Here is a 21,994-nt window from a genome sequence, read left to right as displayed (position 1 = left end):
GTATATTTGATTACATTACGCATGCGTCTTTTAATATTTCAAATATTTTCCGTTTAAGCAAGAAAAATGAAGCTGAATCGAATAAAGCATCGCATAATAAATCTTTTGTTATGAAATTCGCCAAAAGGTTGGATAAGGTCACGTGGCATGTTGGTGACGACATCAATGTCTAAAAACTGTCAAAAACTGTCAAAAAAAAACAAAAAAATAAAAACAGTGACCAATGCGATGAACAAAGGCGAGGTCACGCTAGCAGCATTTCTGGACTATTCAAAAGCATTTGACACTGTAGATTACAAAACCCTGTTGATTAAATTACGAAGGATAGGCTTTTCCAACAATGCTGCTATGCTGATGTTATCGTACCTCAGTGACCGCCGCCAATTCGTTCAGATAGACGACAAACAATCTGACTACTGAACAGTGTTATTTGGGGTACCTCAAGGTTCAATTCTTGGTCCTGTACTATTTAACCTTTATACGGTCGACCTACAAGACATCGTCGATGGTGGGACCACAAACCAATATGCAGATGATACAAGTATCTATGAACATTGTAAGACTATAAACATACAACCTACAATCAACAACTTGACTCAACGATTAGACCAGCTGAAGCAATGGTCGACCACAAATAATCTTGCGTTCAATAACAGAAAAACGAAAATCATGCTTTTGTCAACACCGAGAATGGCAAAACTTCACGACCTCATGAACTCCAACCATTCAACATTCCATATCCACCACTCGGACCAACTGATCGAACGCGTTACCGTTTACAGACTTCTTGGCATCCAGTTCGATCAAAATCTAACCTGGGAAACCCATATCAATACACTCTCTCAATCAGTTTATGCGAAACTATACGTTCTTCGCTATCTTCGTCGCACAGCAAAATTTCGTTTGCGGAAGCAACTGGCAGAAGCCCTTCTAATTTCGAAAATTCACTATTGCTGTTCATTGTTTTGAAACCTGCCACTATTCCAGCTGAAAAAACTTGATAAACTATTGTGCAGAATTGCGTCTTTTGTAACGCTGAGATATTCCACGCTCGAGGATGTAATACAACTTGGTTGGCTACCAATCCAGCAACAAATACACTTTTAAATTTTAAAACTTGCCCACAAATCGATTCACCAGGTTGAGTTTCCATCGTATTTGAAAGGTTTCAAGTTGAGAATTGCTGGACGTGGAACTCGTAATGTTGACGAAGTTATTTCTAAGTATGAAATCAATGTGTCGGAGAAATTGTTTCTTGGTAAGGCAAGTCGCCTTCTAAATGATCTTCCCAAAGCTATCAGGGAAGAACCTGATCACAAAAAATTTCGTACTTTTTTGAAAAAATATTTATTAGACCATGGTCTTGCGATTTTTATTATGCAACATACCTAGTTTTTTTTTTTTTTTTTTTTTTTTTTTTTTTTTTTTTAAATGACAATTTCTCAATATCCTAACTTAACATCTACTGACCGATTGAGACCAATCCACGAGCAATACTTTATGCTTTGATTTATTCCTTCTGCTCTACTTAGTCTCAATTTTTGTTCATTTGCTCGATTGTTTTTATTTCTTAAGCCCGTCGATTAATAAATATATTTAATATATGTATATTTTTTTTATTATATATTTTAGTGTATAATTTTCATTTTCATATGTTCTGGTCTTAATTCTCCGTCAGAATCTATTATATCGATGTCTTTCAATCCTTCGCCACTTTGAACTCTGCTAATCTTGTCTACAGTTTTACAGTGTATTTTTTTATAGAATAACTTATTTCTTTATTTAAATATTATTATTATTTTAATAGGACGAATAGCCATTGTAAAATATGGAAGTGCCTGAAAGACAGTTAATAAAAAAAAAAAAAAAAAAAAAAATTTTGTCGATGCATTTCAATTTCTTTTATCGTGAACGGTGGCATTCCCTCCATGTTTTCCCTCACGCTTTTTCTTCAGTTTCATCGAAGACTAAATCTATATTTTCCTCAATTATTTTAAGCAAAATATCTCTCATAGTATTGTCTTCCTCCATGTTTATATGAACGCGAATAATGTTTACCAAGATTTGCCTCGTTTTCATGCACGCAATATTTTACAAAATATAAATTCGGGAAAGGTGTATTCGCTGGTGGGCTTATCATAACAGATTCCGAGATGCAGGAACAAGCGATAGTACTGCGTATATATAAAGCAGTTTTATATATCAGGCCCACTTTATATCAGATTCAGCTTAATCAGATTTTTTATTACTTAAGCTATATTATCTATCACATATTCGACACATTTTTTAGTAGGACTTTAAATACAAGTCAAACTCGATTTTTAGGGAGAATGGAAGTGTTACTTGCTCATGCTATCATCTCCGCGGTCCTGTTTTCACAGAGCCTCCGAGGGTTCATTTTGAAGTATCCAGCTCACCGAAAAAAAGAATTTCCAACTTTCTTCGTCTGTCTTTTGTCGGTTCTTAAACAAACACAGCTTTGCGAGAACGGTGAGGAGGAGAACCTTGCTAAACTTGAACCCGCGGCAAGGTTATGCAAAAAGAAGCACACAGATAAGTGTTCTAGATACATACTTTTCCGAGTAACTGCGAATTACATTTCGCAATTGATTTTTGCAATTACTATATTTTATAAAAGTATTATATTTTTTTATTATTGTGAATATTTACCCAAGTAGATTCTGACGATTTTTCCGACTTGAACCTTATTTGTAGGAGTTCACAATAATTTTATTTCGTTCGTTGGCAAATAATGTTTTTTTTTCACTTGCTTATATCATTTGGGGTTGGGGGCTAGTTGAACAAAAAGGAATTTGTACTCTAGTTCAAAAAATAAAGTTATCTTGTCAAGCATTGTAATCATCACCATTTATCTATCATCACTTCGTCGTCTATTGCTATCCATCATCGCCTATTATCATCCATCATCAACCATTTTGAATCATTGTCATTCATCATTAACCATCGCCCATTCCATAATTGACCATGATCAACCATCATCAACGATCATTAACCATCTGTATCCATTTTCAACCATTACCAACCAGCGCAAACCATCATCCATCATGATTGTCTATCACCAATCATCGTCATTCATCTTCAACTATCGCCCTCCACCATCAACCATCATCAGTCATTTTCATCCATCATCAACCATCTTCATCCATCATCAACAATCGCCATTCACCATAACCATCATTATCAACCATCACCAATCATCGTCAACCATTTTCAACCGTCTTCATCCATCATCAACCATCGCTATCCAATTATTAACTATTATTACCATCCATCATCTATCACTATCAACAATTATAAACTATCATCATCCATCATCTATCATCAATCAACCTTTGTCAACCTTCTTTATCCATCACCAACCATCATCAATCACTGCCATCCGTCATCAACCTTCATGCATATCCATCATCATTCGGGATCATCTAAACCAGCAGCACCAACACTATCATGGAGTCCGTTAGTCCCAAGGGATTATTTCAGTTATTACTTTTCTGGACTATTTAGACAAGACAGAAAAGATTTGCACAACATTAGGACTCTGAAATGGGTGAAAAGGTAGTGCCAATTGGACTCAAAAATCTTGTACTCACATAATATAAGCAGTTAGCATAAAACCTCTTCTATAAAACTGCTGATGGGCAAATATCTACAAATACACATACTATGGCATTATTGCCAACACTGTTTTGTGTGAGTAGCGGGTTCCGAGCAGCAAAAATTTTTTTTTATCCTTTAATGCTATTTTTTTCACAATAATTTAAAAGCAAGTTTCTGAACTTTTAAAAAAAGAAAAAACCATATACATTGATTTAAAACGGCCCTTTAAAACTGAGAATTAACATCAAGTGAAAAATCTTAAAATTTTATTCCTCTCACGTTTTTAAAAATAAGAAAATCAAAACACGATAAAATTTCAGCTGACACACAAAAGGAAAATGATATCAGTACGAACATAAAACTAACAACTACACAATCTGCAAAATTACAAGGCAGCTATAAGAAGTAAAAATGCCATGTGACTGCTGGTCAACCTCGTCCCCAGTTTTTTTTGCCTTTTTTGACATCGATGCAGGCGGCGAAATTACTTTAGCCGTCACGTAAGCGCAACGGCCCTTGGGCAACAAGCCCTGGGGACGAGGATGGACTGCTGGTGTACGCTATGTTTTATTAACGTCATTTGAATGAAGTTTAATGTTGTTTTATTAATCTTATTTTGTACGTTTCCATGATTTTAAGCTCGCTAGACGCAAGGTCTACAAACAGTAGATTGTAGACATATTTAGGGTCGCTTGCGGCACCTGATTAATTATATCAAAGACACATTTGTGAATGGCCTGCAGCAAAAAACTGGAAATGCTGCAATGAAGTTGATAAAATTTCCCAATACAGAAGGAGCGCCTTTACCTATGCCAGGACCCCTTTTTAACGTTACAAGACCTTTTATTTTACTAAAACCGTTTTATCTGATTTTTAATTATTGCCCGCAGCCCTGGCGCGAAAATTGAGTGTAATGGTGACCGATAAATTTTGCATCGTCCTTCCTTGAGTAAAAATCCCGTTGCTACTTCGTGTGATATCTTAAAAGAAGGGCAGAAGTAATACGATAGCAGCTCGAAGTTCGTAGTTTTAACCTTCCAAATTTCAATAATCGTGCAATTTTAGGACCCATCCTTAAACTTAAATTTCGTATTTTTTTTTCGCAAAATAGTCATTTTATTTCGCAACACATAGATTGGCCTATGAATATTTACCGGTGTTACTCGGGATAGGAATTTTTAGGGCAAATTTAATTAGGCGGACAGTACAACAAATTATTTTGGTGGAAATGGAATTGGGTGGAGAAATTAATATCGCGGATTTTTGTTAAAACTATCAAATCCGCAAAATTTTCTTTTAGTACGTAAAGAGTAAAATCACAGTTGATTGTACTATGCAGTCCAGTCAAACTGATATTCGTCTGTTAACTTTTCATTCATTTTTTAAATGATGTTAAAAGTTTATGGGGAAAACACATACAATACAACTTTTTATCATTTATGAAACAGTATACGATCCGGTTCTAAACATTTAACAATATGTTGTATTTTAATGACCAGAGTCTTGCCATGGGTTTAAAGTTTCTAAAAAAGAAGAAAAAAAACATTTTCTCAAAGTCCCCCAAAAAACACGCATATCCACAGATACACTCTATCGAGGGTGATTAAAACTTCAAATTTTGAAGAAAATTTTCTATCCCACTGAAGTATTCGTGTTAAAAGACAATGAAAAATGCCTTTTTTAAATGAAACATGTTTCTTAACCTTAAAGTTTTTTTAAGGTTCCTTACCTACAGCCTTAAAAATTTTTATATGAAACATTCCGTTACCTTAGTCCCTTACCTTACTTCATACCCTTAAAATTATTTTTTAGCAAGATTACTGTCAATCTATCATTTTACTTCTTCAATCTTCCCAATACTTTACGAGAACAGTGCAAAGTATCTATAATCTCAGCCTTAAGTGAAAAAGCATTGTCTCTCTCATTAAAAGCGACGTGTAATAACATAACTCGCATTTATTTAACAATTTTCCACATAGCGTTTCCCATTCGTATGCTTATCACACACAACTCTCTACCTCACCCCAATACTTGATTTTCCCTACATCTCTTATGGATTAACTTGCAAAGAAAATGTACTTACTCGATGCTCTCTTTGCTTCTTCTAAAGTAAAAAAAAAAATCGTCAAAATGATGTTGCACAAAAAGGCCTACACTCTTCTAATTAAAACAAAAAACTGCGGCACTGACAGCCTACGACGTTAAAATAGTACATATATCTCCCTTGCTTTCTGTTTTATATATTTTTTTATCAGATTTTTTATTTATTAGGTTATGTCAATTACTCCAATTTCCCTAAATTGGGAAAATAGCAATTTTCAAGTCGTTGCAAAAATTAGATATAAGATGCAAAAATTTTACTTTTCGTGCTTCTTTTAAGGTCTCCATTCATGAAGACTTCTTCCCTTAATATGTCTTTTATTGCTTCTTTTTTACAATGTTCGGGAATAAAGAAACAGCTTTTTAAACTTTTTAAAAATATCCTACAAAAAATGAAATAAAACAATCAATAAATCAAATGAACTGTACCTGAAACAGGAATTTTATATACAGCATAAAGAACAAATGCTGTGGAAACATGTGCAGCTGCAAGGTTTTTCCAGATTGCTTTTCTGTTTAATCGAAACATATGCATAATCTGTGGCATAAGTGGTGGAGCAGACATTTTTTGTTTGTTCGAATGTCCTGTGAAATAAATAATACATTGTATGAACCGATTTATGACGCAACATTTTCTTAGAGCATCAATCCGCAAACACTAAACACATCCATTAAAAGATTTTAAACACAATTGCACATTGGCAGAGGAAAAAGAACATTGTACATATTAATTCAGTTAATGAGGCGGAAAGGGATACAAAGTGGAGCTGGTCACGAAAATATAACAAGCCACATGTAGCACAGCTGGTCAGGCGTTAGACACTCTCCTTGTTCTTAGTACGAAAAATATATAAACACCTGAAAAAGGAATATAGCCTTGCCAAACACACTGTATGTTGTTTTGGATTTGGGATGGATGACCACTGATGTATTAAGCTCGTGGTTTAAGAGATCTATTGAGAGTGTTATGCAAAGAATGCTTTTGTTACTTGTTTACAGAAGATGTGACAATTGTAAAACTCCCACCACACGACTGATTTTCTACCAGGGGCTGATCCAGGTCAATTAGGACATAGGCATACTTATTTTGAGAAAATCTTATTTGGGGGCTTAAATAGAGACTTTAAAATGCTTAAGAATTACATGATTTCTTATTTTCTGTGGAGTCTTTAATCACAGACAAGATATATTTTCATGAAAAAACTATGTTCTATAATAAAAAAAGACTTTGATATGTAGCCTGTTTATTTAATGGAACTAGAACAACAAGCAAATAATTTATTAATTGCTGACAACGCGCAGGGAAAAACAACAATAAAAACTGCAAGTTTGGCGGATATGAGGGGTCTCGGAGGATATGTGTGTACTGTATCTAATTGTAACAGAGGTCAACAAAGACCACAACAAACTGTCTAAGACAGTTTCTCGTAAATGTAGTGTGGTCAACAAGGATCACATAAACAAACTGTCAATCAATATAAGTAAAACAAACTGTCAACAAAGACAGGTTCTAAACAAACTGTCAACAAAGACAGGTTCTAACAAACTGCCAACAAGGACAGCTTAAGATTGATAGTTCATGAATAGCAAAATATTACTTAAGAATACCAGCATGAGTTTAAAATACACAACACACCCCCTCGACCCTGTCTTTCAGACCACATGAACGCAAAGTAAATATATATACAACGTATACAAAATATATACATCTCCCGTGTATAAATGTCCTAAAAATATTCACATTGAATAAAACCTAATGAACTAAACAGTAAAAATGCCCTGACGGGATGGGTGGGCGGTAAAACCACAACTACTGTTGGCTAGCACGAGCGAAAGAGGAATCGTGGAGCGAGACCGTGACTAAAAGAGCCGAACGAACAAAGTGAAGATTGGAGCCCAGGCCTGTGAAACTAAGATGGCAACCACAGCTACGCGCTACCGTACTAACGCCAGTCCATGTCGTTTAGCAATTAACTAAAGTTAAGTAAACTTAACTACCTTTATTATTTTTTTTTTTTTTGAAAAAAAAGGAACTTTAAGTCAACTTAACAGAAAGAAAAATCGTTTTGAAAACTCGCAGCACTGTTTTTCGTGGGACAAGTATGATAAAAACTTTATTCTTTCGAAGAGAAAAAATATGGTGGCCATCTTTCATGTAGTATTTTTACTGGAAAATATCAACAGTCTTATAGAGGCATTTTGAGTTTCTAATTTCCAGGTAAGGCTGTTTTAGCCAATTTAGAGACCCTCGCAAAGTCTCGAAAATGTTTTTCGCCTGCTGTGCTAGCCACAGGAGCTATTGACGCCCAACATAACTTTCTGGATCGGGTCCTGGCTACAGCCTCTTGATGTAGCTTGTTTTGGTCCTATTAAGCAGTTGTGGCAAATACAATTAAGCAATGGATAAAAAAACAATTTGTTAATCTGCTTGCTGAAATTTGACACGTTGGTCTTTTGCCTATTGTTATTGCTGGATTCAGGGCAACAGAAGCTTATCTTGCAGATAAAATAAAATATCTAAGAACGAGGCTTAATCCGAATATGTTGCGAAAGTACCACATATGGAATGATGCTGACAGTTTAGAAAAGATGGAACTTAAGTCACTAAGAAATCTCCATAAAAACCTTGCATTGACGCTAATGCAATCACACATAAATACACAAAGTCAGTTTGCTACTCTGTCTCCAACTGGCTACAGTGTAACCACAACACCTGCAACAACTTCATCAACAAAATGTCCTTGCACTATTGCTATGGAAATAGGAGCCTGACCCAAGAAAACAGCAGCCTGACCCAGCCTGACCCAAGAAAGAGGGCTACAGAAGCTCTAAATTTGTGGACATAATGATAAAGAAATGGCTGAAGCTACTTAAATAATTGTAACTGGTTTATACTGAAACATAGCTAGGATGGGGTTACATGGAATGTCCTGTCAGCCAATATTCCCTAATAATGAGAATAAATAATAACAGGAATTTACTTATACCCAAATGCCTGATTATTCATTTCATAAGACAAATTTCCTGTGCAACCCCTAGGCATCACACATTGCTTCCTATCAATTACTAAAAACAGCACAGGAAAAAGTGATTTTTACCAGTTCCCGAGCTGCTTATTGGAGTAACAAAATAAAATAAAAACGGTTGAAAGAAGTAAGAGCAAGAAAAGACTCCCCGCTGCCACTTTTTCTTGATCTGAATCAGTTGCAAGTTTAAAGCCGAGGACAAATAAAACACTGACGGTGGAGAAACTTCAAAATGGTAGATTTATTCTCCTCCTCGGTTATTTTCAGATACGGTATTTTGAACGGTTCCATTTTTTTCAGCGATCCTGGCCAGAAATTTCAAACAAGAGCAATGGCGTCAAAACGTGTAGCTGTCAAAACCGTTGACTGGCTCAAGCTTGGGTCAACAATTCCAAAGGCAGCTGCTGCTGATTTTAATGCCTTTCGAACCAGACATGAAACTATTAAAGGAAGGTAAGTCAATTTTTTTGAAGTGTAAAAATAATTTGTAGCTAGCTAAAGCTTGAATTTTGAAATATGTTTTTCTTGCTATTGGCTAGCTGGCTAGCTAGCTATCTGCATTCTCAAATCAGGTTAACATGCTTAAAATTCTGGATGAAATGACTAACTCTGTATCAACACTAAGTCAGAGAAAAGGCGGTTATAAAGTGTCTAGGATTTAAATACTAGTGCTGAATATTATATGTAGCTAAACAAAAAGATGCTAAAATAGGCAATAAATATGGCTGCGCTAATTCCAAATAGGTTTTCTATTGTTCTTCGCTTGGAAATGCTGGCTGTAAGTCTTGACAACTAGTTAAAACAATGCGTGAAAGCTCCAGTAAGACAATGTCTGCCAGTTATCATAGATATTGAGAGGGTGAGACACAATTTTCTTCAATTTTAATTTTTTTTGCTGACCCACCAACCCTACTTTTGGGGCTGAAATGACCTTAACACCAGATATTTGTTACTTCTGCCCACAGTAATTTTTTTTTGAGGCAAAAAACGTCAGGCTAGGATAATTCTAGCCTGACGTTTTGGCCATGCTACCCTAATTAGCAAAAATCACCATACATCTTTGTTTGACTGGGTAGATATATAAAGAATATGTTGCATTTGTGGTTATCAGTATCGCATTTGTGGTTATCACTCTTGTACTTTGTATGGGTGACCAGGCTCATATCCCCTTGACGGCGTTTCAATATGGGCAATTGAATATTACCATAGCCCTGGGTTAAACCAAGCGATGTGAGGGAAATTGGGAAGATGGCACACTGTGGGGGCTGTTGGATGTTGCAGGGAGTTGTCTGGCAGGGCGCAACCCTAATTGAGTTTGCGTAGCTCAAAGAGAGCATTAAATACTCCACGACTCTCGTCAAAGCCATGGAAGTAATAGACAGGGTATATACCTCGATATTTGTGGGGCTAGCCATGTAAAATATGCACACCTATCTATCTACAGTACAGTCTGAATGTAATCTACCGCAGACCCGAAACTTGCATGAATAGTTACACAGAACAATAACATTGCCATAGCTTCTTTTTTTTTAGGAAAATAATTGCCTCAATGATAAACAATGACCCCACGCGATCGATTGTTTTAATCACAATAGGTTGCAAGATCAATTTTTGCAATCTATTTTGCGCAAACTCTTTTGAAAATTTTAATTGCAGTAATTAAATATAAAAGTTTAGATTGCATTTTAAAAGTTTAAAAACGAAAAGCGGCAATAGAAATGTTTTTTTAAATCGCATTTTAAAAGTTTAAAAACGAGAAGCGGCAATAGAAATGTTTTTTAAGATCGCATTTTAAAAGTTTATAAACGAAAAGCGGCGATAGAAATGTTTTTTTAAATCGCAATTTAAAAGTTTAAAAACGAAAAGCGGCAATATAAATGTTTTTTAAACCGCAATTTAAAAGTTTAAAAACGAGAACCGGCAATAGAAATGTTCTTTAAGATCACATTTTAAAAGTTTAAGAATGAAAAACGGCGATGGAAATGTATTTATTTGTTTCAATAAAAAAGTATGCGGAATGATTATTTTACGTTGTTTGTTAAGAAGGAAATGTTTTCATTGAGAAATGTAGATATTGTATTTATTTCAGATTATACACCATTTGTTTTACAAAAATAAACCGTAGTTGTATTCTTTTAATAAAAACATGCGCGAGTCATTTAATAGTTGTGAACAATGCTTCTCATATGTTTCTTAAATTAAATGCGCTGGAATCTTTTTAAGTAATTGAATCAACAATGCATTCCTGCGCAATGTATTATAAAACTTTGCAAAAGATTTTTATTATTTAATTACTTCACGCTAATACTTAAGGCTTATCAATACATTTACACAATGCATCTCGCTATTACAAGAAATATAATTGCTTCAATATTTCTTCGCGAGCACATTGTTTTTTAACACGCAAATATAAACTCGCAAAACCCTTAAGGGATTTAATTATAACAAAAAACAAACGACTGCCGTCCTCCACGCAAAGGTGTGATAGTACCGTGTACGCTGTAGATTACATTCAGACTGTACTGTATCTGAACTTAAATTGCTAAAAAATTGGTATATAACTGAAATACCCATTGATAAACCATACATGCAATTTATCCAGATGCCACTGAAGTAAACATATCACAAAGACGTAAGTTTCACTGATATATTTTTTGCGTGACTCTGCACATGACCCTGTTACCACCTATATATATTAAACACTATTTGGCTTAGGATGACCGTATTTTCTATTTTCTATTCTCGATTGAGTGAACTAACACCATGGTAAAGTAAGCCGTTTGCACAATTTAAGGAGTATTTAAAAACCTAACGCTTGGGTGTGCTTCCTTTAAGAACAATTTCATGTGTGACCTCAATTAAGCAAACAAAAAAATATACTATGTTGTCAACCTAAGTTAAATAGCCACCAATCTGCCAGTACGGCAAAGTGTTTTTTTGATTGATGAACCAGTGCAAAATACAGATGTGACTTTGTGTAAACAATGATTAGATGGCACTTGTCCAGTGGCTTACCCTTTATTTAATGTGCTCATCTGATCGTCTTCTTTCCTGCTATGCTCCAGATAACACTCGGAATGCTGACATATTTTTTTTTTCTACAGACAGAACTTTTTCTCAGTAAAACTCATTACCTTGACAAATAATCTAATATAAAAGCAATGTTTATTAAATTTAGCTTGGAGTCGCTACCGGAAAAGCCAGCACCAATTGATTGGAAGTTTTATCAGAATGCTGTGAAAGAAAAAGCCTTAGTAGAGAAATTTTATGCAGCGGTAAGCTTGATTGGTTGAAACAGAACATATTTTTAGGTTACACAAAGGAAGTAATGTTTCTTTCGTAATGGCGTTTAAATTGTTTATATATTTTTCTTTGATCATTTATTCCACCTTGTTTACTTTCGGTATTGTCTGTTTGTATGTACTTAAAGGGAATCTGAGGTATAAAATGATGTTAGACTTAAGCTTAAAAAGTTAGCTAACAAGTCTTTTTAAATTTTTTAAAAAGCTGTTTTTGTTCTCAAGATTTTTATATTTAAAGAATTTTAGATTTAATTATGCTGCATGAATTATCATGCCATATTTCAGTAATTGCAAGTTTGGACATTTTCTTTCATCAGTAATTTTAGACCTGTTAAGGGGTGTGCATTCAAACTTGATCAATGCATAGATATTATAAAGGTTAATTGATTAACATAATTTTTTTGTTGCCAAAATGACACTTGTTTGCTCGTCCCAGGCCTTTTAATTTTTTGCTGACGAACTCAGCTTGAGATCTGCATGTCGGTTTGCAATCAAATTTTGTGAGTAAACATATAGGGCTTATACAAGCTTACCCACAAAATTTGATTGCAAATCAAGTTGCAGATCCCAATCCCTTTAAGGCGACTTATCAAAGGAAAAAGGAAATAACGAAAACATTTATAGAAAGCAAACACATGCATAATAAGATGTCTTTCCTCTAAAAATACGTTTTTCGTAAATCAATATTTTGTTGTGGTGGTTACTTCATTCTTTTGTGACAATTGTTTACAATTTAAAAATTTTGTTGTTTTTAGTACTCAAAAGTTACAGTACCATACCCAGAAGACACAGAATCTGCAAAGATTGCTGCTGAAGAAAAACAAATTGTAAGTGCACCAGAGTGACCAGAAAACTCATGATCAATTTAGCCAGCAAAAATAGTTAAAAATCGGGTTAGATCTAAATGTTACCCTGCTTTGAGAAAAACTTACGTATAGTGTTTTTATTCATTTTATATTTTTTGTTTTCCTATTTTTTTATTTATTTTTTATTTATTTTATTTTTTTCGCATTGTTTTTTTATTTTTTTAGGAAGCTGAGATAGTGGAAGCCGTAAAAGCAAAACAAGTAAAGATTTCAAAATTACAAGAAGAGGTATAAGCTTGATTGTTCAGCTCAAGTTTTAATTATTATAATTGTTTTGTCTCGTTAAAATGTCCAGATATAAGTATTCTTAGAAGCCTAATGAAGTTTTAAGATAAGATATACGCTCTTTTTATACCAAATTTAATACGCTTAGTTGCTTCAAAAATTGTGGAAAATTTTTTTTTACCAATTGCCAAAGAAATTGTAGGAGGCGAATAAAAGACATTTGTAGAATAAATGATATAAATAAACATCTTGAGAACAGTTTACCTATATGAACCTTCATAGGTAAACAATAACTAACAATGTTTGGACACTTTTCCTTACGTAGCTAACTAGTGTTTGGGGCGAAATATCCTAATATATTTTTAACATTTTATTACATGGTAAACTCAGGAAACTAGGTGTTTTTGGTGTTTCTATTTGATGTGTTGTCTTGTGGCAGGACTATGGGTTCAAACAAAATTTGACGATCCATATGCATAGAATTTTATTGGCTTTTTATTTAGAAACATGCTTTTTCAAATTCAAGCTGGTTGCTTCTGTATATTTTCTAAAAATGTATAAAGCCTGACCCCTGTTTTGTACCATTAAAACGCTTTTTCCTTTCCCTAAGTGCCCTGTCAATTAAATTTTGCAAGTAGCAATTGGCGGTACTTGTAATCTCAGCCTCGTGTTGCTTATATAAAAAAAGGTTTACATATAATCTGTTATTTAGATTGCTAAGATCAGAAATCAGAAACCATTTGAAGAAATGACGGTTTGTTTATTTATTTGTTTATTTGTTTTTATCTTTACTGTCTATGATTTTTGTTTGTTTATTTGTGTCTTTCTTTATTTTTCTATCTGTGTTTCACCTTAATTTTATTTATACTGTTACTTTTTGTTTGTTGTTTTTTCTGTTTTTACTTCTGTTGATGTTGCTGTGGTCGAAGATAACTGATAAAAGACACTTCATCCAATAAATGAATATTAAATGAATAACAATAAATCCAACATATTGATGTGTGTTTGCTTTCTTTTATTTAGACGGAGGAGTTCATGGCAAGTCATCCAGACATGAAACGAGAAGTCGATGCTGAAATTCGCGAAATTGGCTGGAGATAACACGTTTGAAATTAGTTGTATATTCCTTACTAAATATAAAATAATGTTTTTGACGTTTGAGTAACCTACTTTTTCTTTCTCTTTACTCATCAATTATATTGGGTGCTTTAGTTAGCTAGCTTACAGTAGGCTGGCGTAGGGGTGACGTGTAATTCGTTTTCTATAGAGGACGTATTTAACGTTGTAGAAAAAGTGCTCTTGAACCCTTTGCATGTTTTTTATAACCATGAAATTCACAAGCATATCAGGCTCGCATTTGTTCAAAAACCAAGAATATTATTGAGCCTAATTCAAATTTTAAGTTTTAGGTATGATGGAACTCTATTTTATCACGACAGTGAGTGTATGTACTCTATTTCGAAAATTTGATATGCTTGTAAAAAACGTGAACTTATCAAAAATTAAATTTCATGTAATTTTTTTGTATAAAAACGACGCCAGATCTCTTTCTTCTTACTGGGGATAAAAACGCGCGTAAAGATGAATGTCCATTATAAAAAACGCAATAGAATCCACCAAAGAGCGATTATTGGCCAATGTTTACTTTTCTCTGGATCTCGGTTGGTAAAATTGGCGAATTATACCAGAGTAAGATTACGTCGTTTTTCTTTTGATTTGAGTTTAATCTGAGTCATGCTGAAACTTTTAAGCTGACTGATTCGGTGAGAGCACTGAAACAAAATATACAATCATTTTTATGTGCACGTTTAGGCGCGTTTCCTGAATGGGAATTGTTTTCGCTGAGAAACCGACTAAAGTTTAGCTCTGTTTCGTCTTAATGAAAATTCACCTGATAACAAAGATTTTTACAAATTTCTCAAAAGTTTGTCCGTGCAGAGTTTAACATATGCTCACATAACCTGCGTTTGCTACAATAAATATCCGTGTGGTACGCAGCGTTATAATATGAGACCATATCAAAGCGAAAGTTTATCTTAGCAGAACTAGCAGTTACTTATGCGTGAGTGAATGTTCACGGCTGTGTAAACATAGCGATATACGCTCGTTTACTGATATTTATTCAGTGTGCCATATGTTTTGGTTTCGATTAAAACTGTATTTACACGTTAAACGTCCTACGGAACTTAAAAAAACTGTATCAGTTGTATAACGGGTAGCAGTAATATGTAAGCACACTTTTAACCAAATACTACTTACGCAACACTGACATACCATATAAATATAATTTTGCATCGATGCAATTCTTCAACTTTTCTTGAATGTAAGTCCTCCAATTATGGAGGTATACAATATAATGTAAACTAGACCTTAATGCCATGTACCACGGGGTATATACATATCAAAACAGCCTCGCTCATCCCTAAGGTTCTTTATTGTACTTAGACATCAGAGTTGGTTGTTTCAGAGAAGAAGACTAAGCATGGTTAATTTCTTTACGCTGTTGATTATTTTTGGTATCGCAGCGGGTATGTTGCTGTATAATTCTTTGTTCTTAAATCTCACAAACCAGCGTTTAAGTTTCAAATTTGTTTAATTCATATGCATAACATAATCTTTAAGCCTGGCCATGTTCTGCGTTTTAGCATGTCCGAATTTTTACTTGCATATAAAATAAACACTATCACTACGAAGGCGGTTGCTGGGTGGTGGTGAAAATATTATTGTTAATTTTCTGCACAACCTTTTTTTAATAACTCGTAATAAATTTCAGCGGATGAAGTGTGTTACCCTCCTTATGGATGCTTCACCAGTCAGTTCCCATTCAACCAAGCATTTGTGCAATTACCCGAACTTCCCAGTGAAGTAGGAACAACCTTCCTTTACTTCACTAGGAAAAATCCGATACATCCACTATTTTTGAATCCGACTGCACCCAATTCTCCATCGGCGAATAATTTTGATCCGAACAAAAAGACAGTGATGCTGGTACATGGCTATATTGGTGAGAGTTGTTTTCATTTTGTTGTTGTTGTTGTTGTTATTGTTGTTATTGTTACTGTTTGATTATCATTATTGTTAATACCGATGTTTTTTATCATTGTGCATCTGTTTGTTTGTTCTCAACAGAGACTGTTTTACCCTGATCGGACCTCCGGTAATAACGGGAAAATTAAGCCGTATATATCATATTGAAGAAACGCTACTTTGCGCTCACTATAATACGTGCACGCAATAGCGGCATTAGTGGGTTCATTCGTGGCTCCCAGTTCTTGAGACCGCTGATCGATTACCGCTCACTGCCAGGCAGTATCTTAGTGATGCGCAAAATAACTTCTCTTCAGTTTATGTAGCTCTCGCTTATAAGAGATTGTTTCCATTGTTTTTCATACTTTAGAGTCTCGCAAGCAGTGGTACGTCCAGATGTTCATTGATGAGCTACTCAAACATGACGACATGAATGTGATTTTTACTGACTGGTCATATGGAGCAGGGTTTCCTTACCATCAAGCATACGGAAACGCGAGACTTGTTGGTACGTCAGTATCTTAATAATTGTTTTAGCATGCTAGAGAAATTGTTAGTCTCTGATAAACAAATTAAAAATTAATAGGCACTGATAACCATCCTGAACTAGCACAGTATACCTGCAACCTCTTGCGTTTCGAATGTAACACAGTGTAACTATATTCAAGGTTTATTACCCCTCAACGATACTCCGACCTGATAACAGAATATATACCATGTTATTCAGGTGCTCAATTGTCTCGCATGGTGGAGGTGTTGCACAATGACACTGGTGTGAGTTTACATAACATTCATCTGATTGGCTTTTCTATTGGGGCACATATTGTTGGGTACGCCGGAAGAAATTTGAAAAGGAGAGGAATGATAATAGGGAGAATTACAGGTTTGAATGAAGTTATTTTTTTAGTGTACAATGTTGTTCCCAGATTGTTACTGTTTGTGAAAGCTTGGTTTGTTTTGATGAGGAATAATATATTGGACAAGACAAAGACAAAGATTGTCTAATAATGTTTCTCTTAAATCAACCTTCTAGAATTACTTTCACCCGTTCTAACTATAAAAGTTTATTGTGGCGTATAAATATCTTGCTAAATTAAACAAAGATATAAATATCCCGATCAATTAAATAGGATATAAATACTCCGATAAATTTAATAAACTTGTATTAGCTGGGAAATCGTCAAACAACTTTAGATTTATAGTATTAGCCCTACCATTTTGAAAATTCGTCTAATCGCGAGTACAAGGAATGGTGTTTAAGTGTCAGCGTAGAAAAAAAGTAAAAAAAAACTGACATTCACTTTTGTCATGTCTTATACACTTATACTTGAGGTAAATCTGAAAACATTCAAGATTTGACAAACTCTGGAGACGAGAATGGTCAGGTGTCAAATATGATTCTTTATTAGTCAGTATATTTGAATTATTTGCAAATTTGAGAAAAGCAACCTAACGTCACCAACAATATAATTCCGATTTTCATCAGTCACGCCACATTTACTTATTTGTTGATTTATTTATTTAGGACTTGATCCAGCTGCTCCCTACTACGAAAGTGAACACATTGACGTCCGGCTAGATCCGACTGACGCCGACTTTGTTGACGTAGTTCATACAGACGGTAAAACGATTCTAATCAACGGCTTCGGTACAATACAAGAAATGGGACATATTGACTTCTATCCTAACGGAGGTTTCCATCAGTTGGGTTGTGGAAAGCTGGATATAGGTACATACTTTATTTATAATGAGTACTTAAAAATATTTCGTTAAGGGGCGCGCAATGACAGTTGACAATAAAAGATACAAAAGTACGGATTAAAGGAAGTTCTTTAATCTTTCTTCGAAAATCTGGAAGTATTCATGGTTCTTATGCTGACAATTTTTTGACGTGCCACCCTGTTTCCGTCCATCTGCTATCGTGACATTGACGGAATTGAAAGCTTACGGAGAAGAAGTTTAATTCGCTTTTATATGGGTTATTAATTAGCAGTTTCAGTTAGAGGCATAAAAGTGGCTCTAAGTTTTTTTGTGCTGAAAAAAAATTAAGCTGGAATGGAGTCTCTAGCGTGTCAATTATTAAATACTTCGTTTTTTTAGAGTGTTGTTCTTCCCTATTGCATCACTTACTTTGTCATGTTTAGGTGTGGTCCAGTACTTAGCCTGCAGTCATTACCGTGCAGTAAGATACTTTATGGAATCCATTAACAGCCAGTGTCCATACTATGGAGTTCCATGTGCTTCTTACAAAAGCTACACCAAGGGCAATTGTGTGTTCTGCTCTAATAGTACTTGCCCCCGTATGGGATATCACGCGATGAAACCGGAACAAAAACAAGATGGCGTTAAATTTTATTTGAAAACACACACGGAGTTTCCATTTTGTGGTATGTTAGACTTTTCTAGCCAATGTTTATTAACTATTAGAGAACTTGTATGCTTTATTGTTCATTAAATGTAAGCGTGTTGGTTGGCTGGTATTAAATGTATGAGTGTTGATTGGTTGATATATTACATGTAAGAGTGTTGATTGGCTGATATATAACATGTAAAAGTGTTGATTGGCTGATATAGAACATGTAAGAGCGTTGATTGGCTGATATATAACATGTAAGGGTGTTGATTGGCTGATATGTAACATGTAAAAGTCCTGTTTAGGATACCATTATATATTTGGATTTTATACCGACAAACGACTTTTTGGAGATTTATCAAGTAGTGTTGTGACAGTAAAAATTATTGGTTCCAAAAACAATGAGACCATTGATTTGCCTCGGTAAGTCCTACTTTTTAGAAGCATTAAATTATTTTCCGCATTTGATTTAGTTTATTACTCATTCTGATTCCATGTTTTGAAAACACGACAGCTTAAAGAAGTTTTGAAAAGTGCATCCGATTCTTCTCAATCTATGCATTTGTCATGCATCTATATATTTTGGATTGAAGTATTTAAAATCGCTTAAATGTTTTTACACACGAAAGACATCGTCCTTCCAGGGATAACTTGCCTTGGCATAAGCTTCTCTGCAGAATGGTCGTCAAAAAGTACTCAGTCTGTGTTGCTTACAACACGTATGAAAAAAACAAACGTCAACAAAGAACTGCCCATATAAAACGTTTCCTTTCCAGTTTTAACGACCAACTCTAATTGATGCGTAGATTCTCCTAGGTCGAGTTAAGAATCATTTTGATTAAACGAGACAACCCTGTTCTTAAATTTATTTATCCTTGATTTTTCCACCAACTCTCATGCAATGCTCTTGAACAAAAACTGTAAAAACTCCTATTCTGCTTACTTAGACACACGTATGACTCTGGTAGCATTGAGCATTTGAATGTGTTGCTGAAAAAAGATCTTGGAGTTGTGCAGTCAGTCAATCTTCGCCATGATAGAATCATCGACATATGGTACTTGAGGGGTATGACAGTGCGACCTATTTGGTCCAACACAGAGTAAGTGCAAAAAGGCTGACAAACTTTTACGATACCATTATTAAAAAGATGGCGGACGTTGATAATTTTTTGATAACTCCTAACTTTACTTTGCCGAAGATGAAGTTGAAACATAAATTTTTACATTACAGACCCCCAAACCCCGACATTTTGCTTATCGGGTAATCGATCCATTTTCCTTTGCTCTGTTGTTTTGTAGAGTGGATATACTTTTTAATGTAAATACCGAATTGTCATTGCCGTCGGAAATTTTGGATACCAGAGATAAATTAAAATTATTATCCAAAAGTTTTTCCACTAGCTGAATCGCCCACAAAGTGTCAAAATCTTTTTTTGATTTTCTTATTTTCACGCTGCTTTTAATCTAATCACGTGAATTTTTTAGATACACCGCCTGCTACAACAAATGGTTAAACAGTTATGATTCAGGAGTAGTCTTCCAACAAGCGTCCATAAGTTCGTGTCCAACTAAATAAATAAATAAATAAATAAAAAAATAAAAAAATACCAGCTATTTTTTTGATTTTTTTTAACGAATTATCTCTTCCCTGACTGCTTTTCCGTCACATTATTATATTGCAACTTTTTGGAAACAACTGGGGACATGGTTCGTGGCAGTAAAATGAGGCTTCCTCTCGACTAATAAATGAACGTTTCTTTGTTGCAACTTCTCATCGCACGGCGAGTTTACACAAAATGGGCGGAATTTCCATTGCTTCTTGGCGTAAAAATTAAGTAAAAATAAGTATACACCGGCACTGTCTACCCAATTTCCCTCAAATTGCATGGGTTTACACGTAGCTGTGGTTAAGACACTTGCTAAACATGCCCGCGCTGAGAACCGAACCACAGACCTTGTGATTACGAAGCGAACTCCATAACAACAAGGCCAGGTAAGCATTTTGAATTTTAAGATTCGAAAACTCATTAATCCCAGCAGCATCTTATTTGGTGGTAAATAGGATATATGAACTGATGTATCGAAGCAATCCATAAATAAGCTGGTCATCTATAAGTTACTAGCTCTGTAAAAGAGAATATGAAATAAGATAATCAAGTATAGGCAACCTCGTTTCCAAGACTTTATGTCGTCAAACGTCACTAGGTGCATTAAGGAACCTATAATCAAGGTTAGATTGCAATGTGTATTATACAATTAACATCGTTTCCAGGAAATTTTGCCTTTCTGATTAGCTAAAATCTGCTCAGGGGCCAAGCGACCCTTAGGAGAATTATGTTATACACTTAAATGTATTTCTCTGTGTGGAGATTGTATCGTCCTGAAATATTGGATAAGAAAAACAATGATGTTACATGTGTGCATGTTCCTGGTAACTAGTCTGTTTCCGCTTCAAACTGGTAAAATGTCCTGATAACATGATTAAAGATACACGCAACCTCGTCCTCAGGCTCTTTTATGCCTGTGATTACGTACGGGGACGAGGTGGAGCCTTACGCTGTTTGTTTAGAAGCAGTATTTTATTATCAACATGAGGCTGAAATTCTAACAAACGAAGCAGCTTGTAAACAGCATGTACAACAGCCGACCTGAAGTGAGAATATATTAGAAAGATTAGGAATTTGGTTTTGTAGACAATTCTTGTGCAAAAAAATGAAACGACAAATGCGACTAAAAGTTTAGTTTTGAAGCCAATCACTTGAATTTTGTTTTCCCAAGTTAACAAGCAACAAGTAAGAAACAAGTAAAATATAAAATCTTAAACAACATTGGGCTCCAGCGAAAATTTGGTGCTCCGCAAAAGGTGACAGCATTTTTGCTAAGTGACTAATATTTTTTTGGTGATTAACAAATTTTGACGATTTTTTTACTGACCATTTTATGCTGTTTTTTTTTATAGCCATTTTTGTTAATTAACAGTAAGAAAAAGAACACGAAAAACAACCTTGTATCAGTTTGAATAACGTTTCAAAGGAAAAAAAGAGTTAAGAAGAAAAAAAAGGAAGCAGAAGTTGATGACCAAATCATTGAAAATGTTCAAATAAAAAAAAAAAAAAAAAATAATCACTTAAAATGAGTTATACAGATTTTGTTGTCCTCCTGTCTTTAATAAGAAAAAAAAATATTTAAAATTCAAACATTCGTGGTCATTGTGGACCTGGAAATTAGTATGCAATAAGTGACTAAAAAATTCAGAAATTTAGTTGGCAAAAGGTTATTAAATTAGTGACTAAAATTTTTGTTGACTTTTATGATGAAAACAGAGATCCGTGGAAGACTGAACCATCGCGTGTAGAAGAATTTGTAAATTAATATAAAAATATTAATTGATTTGAGATTTTCGCCATTGTGTGAGAATAATAAACAGTTTATTTTTGTGGAATAAGTAACAAGACAATTTCCTGAATGAATCCATAT

At 34.5% G+C, this 21,994-nt stretch overlaps 2 protein-coding genes and 1 long non-coding RNA gene across 3 annotated transcripts; 2 read left to right on the top strand and 1 right to left on the bottom strand.

Annotated features, from left to right (window-relative positions):
* Positions 1-5,036: 5,036 nt before the first annotated feature.
* LOC130630415 (uncharacterized) lies at positions 5,037-6,305 on the bottom strand. Its single transcript, XR_008982070.1, has 3 exons — positions 6,148-6,305; positions 5,702-5,722; positions 5,037-5,141 (listed from the first exon to the last, which is right to left on the bottom strand). It is a non-coding gene; the product is annotated as an uncharacterized LOC130630415 (long non-coding RNA).
* Positions 6,306-8,961: 2,656 nt separating this feature from the next.
* On the top strand, positions 8,962-14,302 carry LOC130630414 (ATP synthase subunit d, mitochondrial-like). Its single transcript, XM_057443903.1, has 6 exons — positions 8,962-9,197; positions 11,923-12,019; positions 12,802-12,873; positions 13,078-13,140; positions 13,850-13,891; positions 14,161-14,302. Exons 1-6 carry the CDS (start codon positions 8,977-8,979, stop codon positions 14,236-14,238), a joined length of 573 nt encoding a protein of 190 aa, XP_057299886.1. The 5' UTR covers positions 8,962-8,976; the 3' UTR covers positions 14,239-14,302.
* A 378-nt stretch (positions 14,303-14,680) lies between these two features.
* Positions 14,681-20,148, top strand: LOC130630413 (inactive pancreatic lipase-related protein 1-like). Its single transcript, XM_057443902.1, has 9 exons — positions 14,681-15,665; positions 15,911-16,141; positions 16,535-16,672; positions 16,892-17,047; positions 17,690-17,893; positions 18,309-18,551; positions 18,823-18,940; positions 19,465-19,617; positions 20,003-20,148. The coding sequence occupies exons 1-9, from the start codon at positions 15,620-15,622 to the stop codon at positions 20,091-20,093; spliced, it is 1,380 nt and encodes a 459-aa protein (XP_057299885.1). The 5' UTR covers positions 14,681-15,619; the 3' UTR covers positions 20,094-20,148.
* Positions 20,149-21,994: the final 1,846 nt, after the last annotated feature.

The sequence above is a fragment of the Hydractinia symbiolongicarpus genome, chromosome 2, assembly GCF_029227915.1.
Source record: "Hydractinia symbiolongicarpus strain clone_291-10 chromosome 2, HSymV2.1, whole genome shotgun sequence".
NCBI classification, from domain to species: Eukaryota; Metazoa; Cnidaria; class Hydrozoa; order Anthoathecata; family Hydractiniidae; genus Hydractinia; species Hydractinia symbiolongicarpus.
This window is presented reverse-complemented; position numbering and strand designations above follow the sequence as displayed.

Coding starts and splice junctions, on each gene's coding strand:
- LOC130630413 (XM_057443902.1), top strand. CDS start 15,620: ATGGTTAATTTCTTTACGCTGTTGATTATTTTTGGTATCGCAGCGG. Junction 15,666..15,910: donor TATTTTTGGTATCGCAGCGG/GTATGTTGCTGT, acceptor AATAAATTTCAG/CGGATGAAGTGTGTTACCCT. Junction 19,618..20,002: donor CCTATTTGGTCCAACACAGA/GTAAGTGCAAAA, acceptor TGAATTTTTTAG/ATACACCGCCTGCTACAACA.
- LOC130630414 (XM_057443903.1), top strand. CDS start 8,977: ATGGTAGATTTATTCTCCTCCTCGGTTATTTTCAGATACGGTATTTTG. Junction 9,198..11,922: donor CATGAAACTATTAAAGGAAG/GTAAGTCAATTT, acceptor TATTAAATTTAG/CTTGGAGTCGCTACCGGAAA. Junction 13,892..14,160: donor AACCATTTGAAGAAATGACG/GTTTGTTTATTT, acceptor TCTTTTATTTAG/ACGGAGGAGTTCATGGCAAG.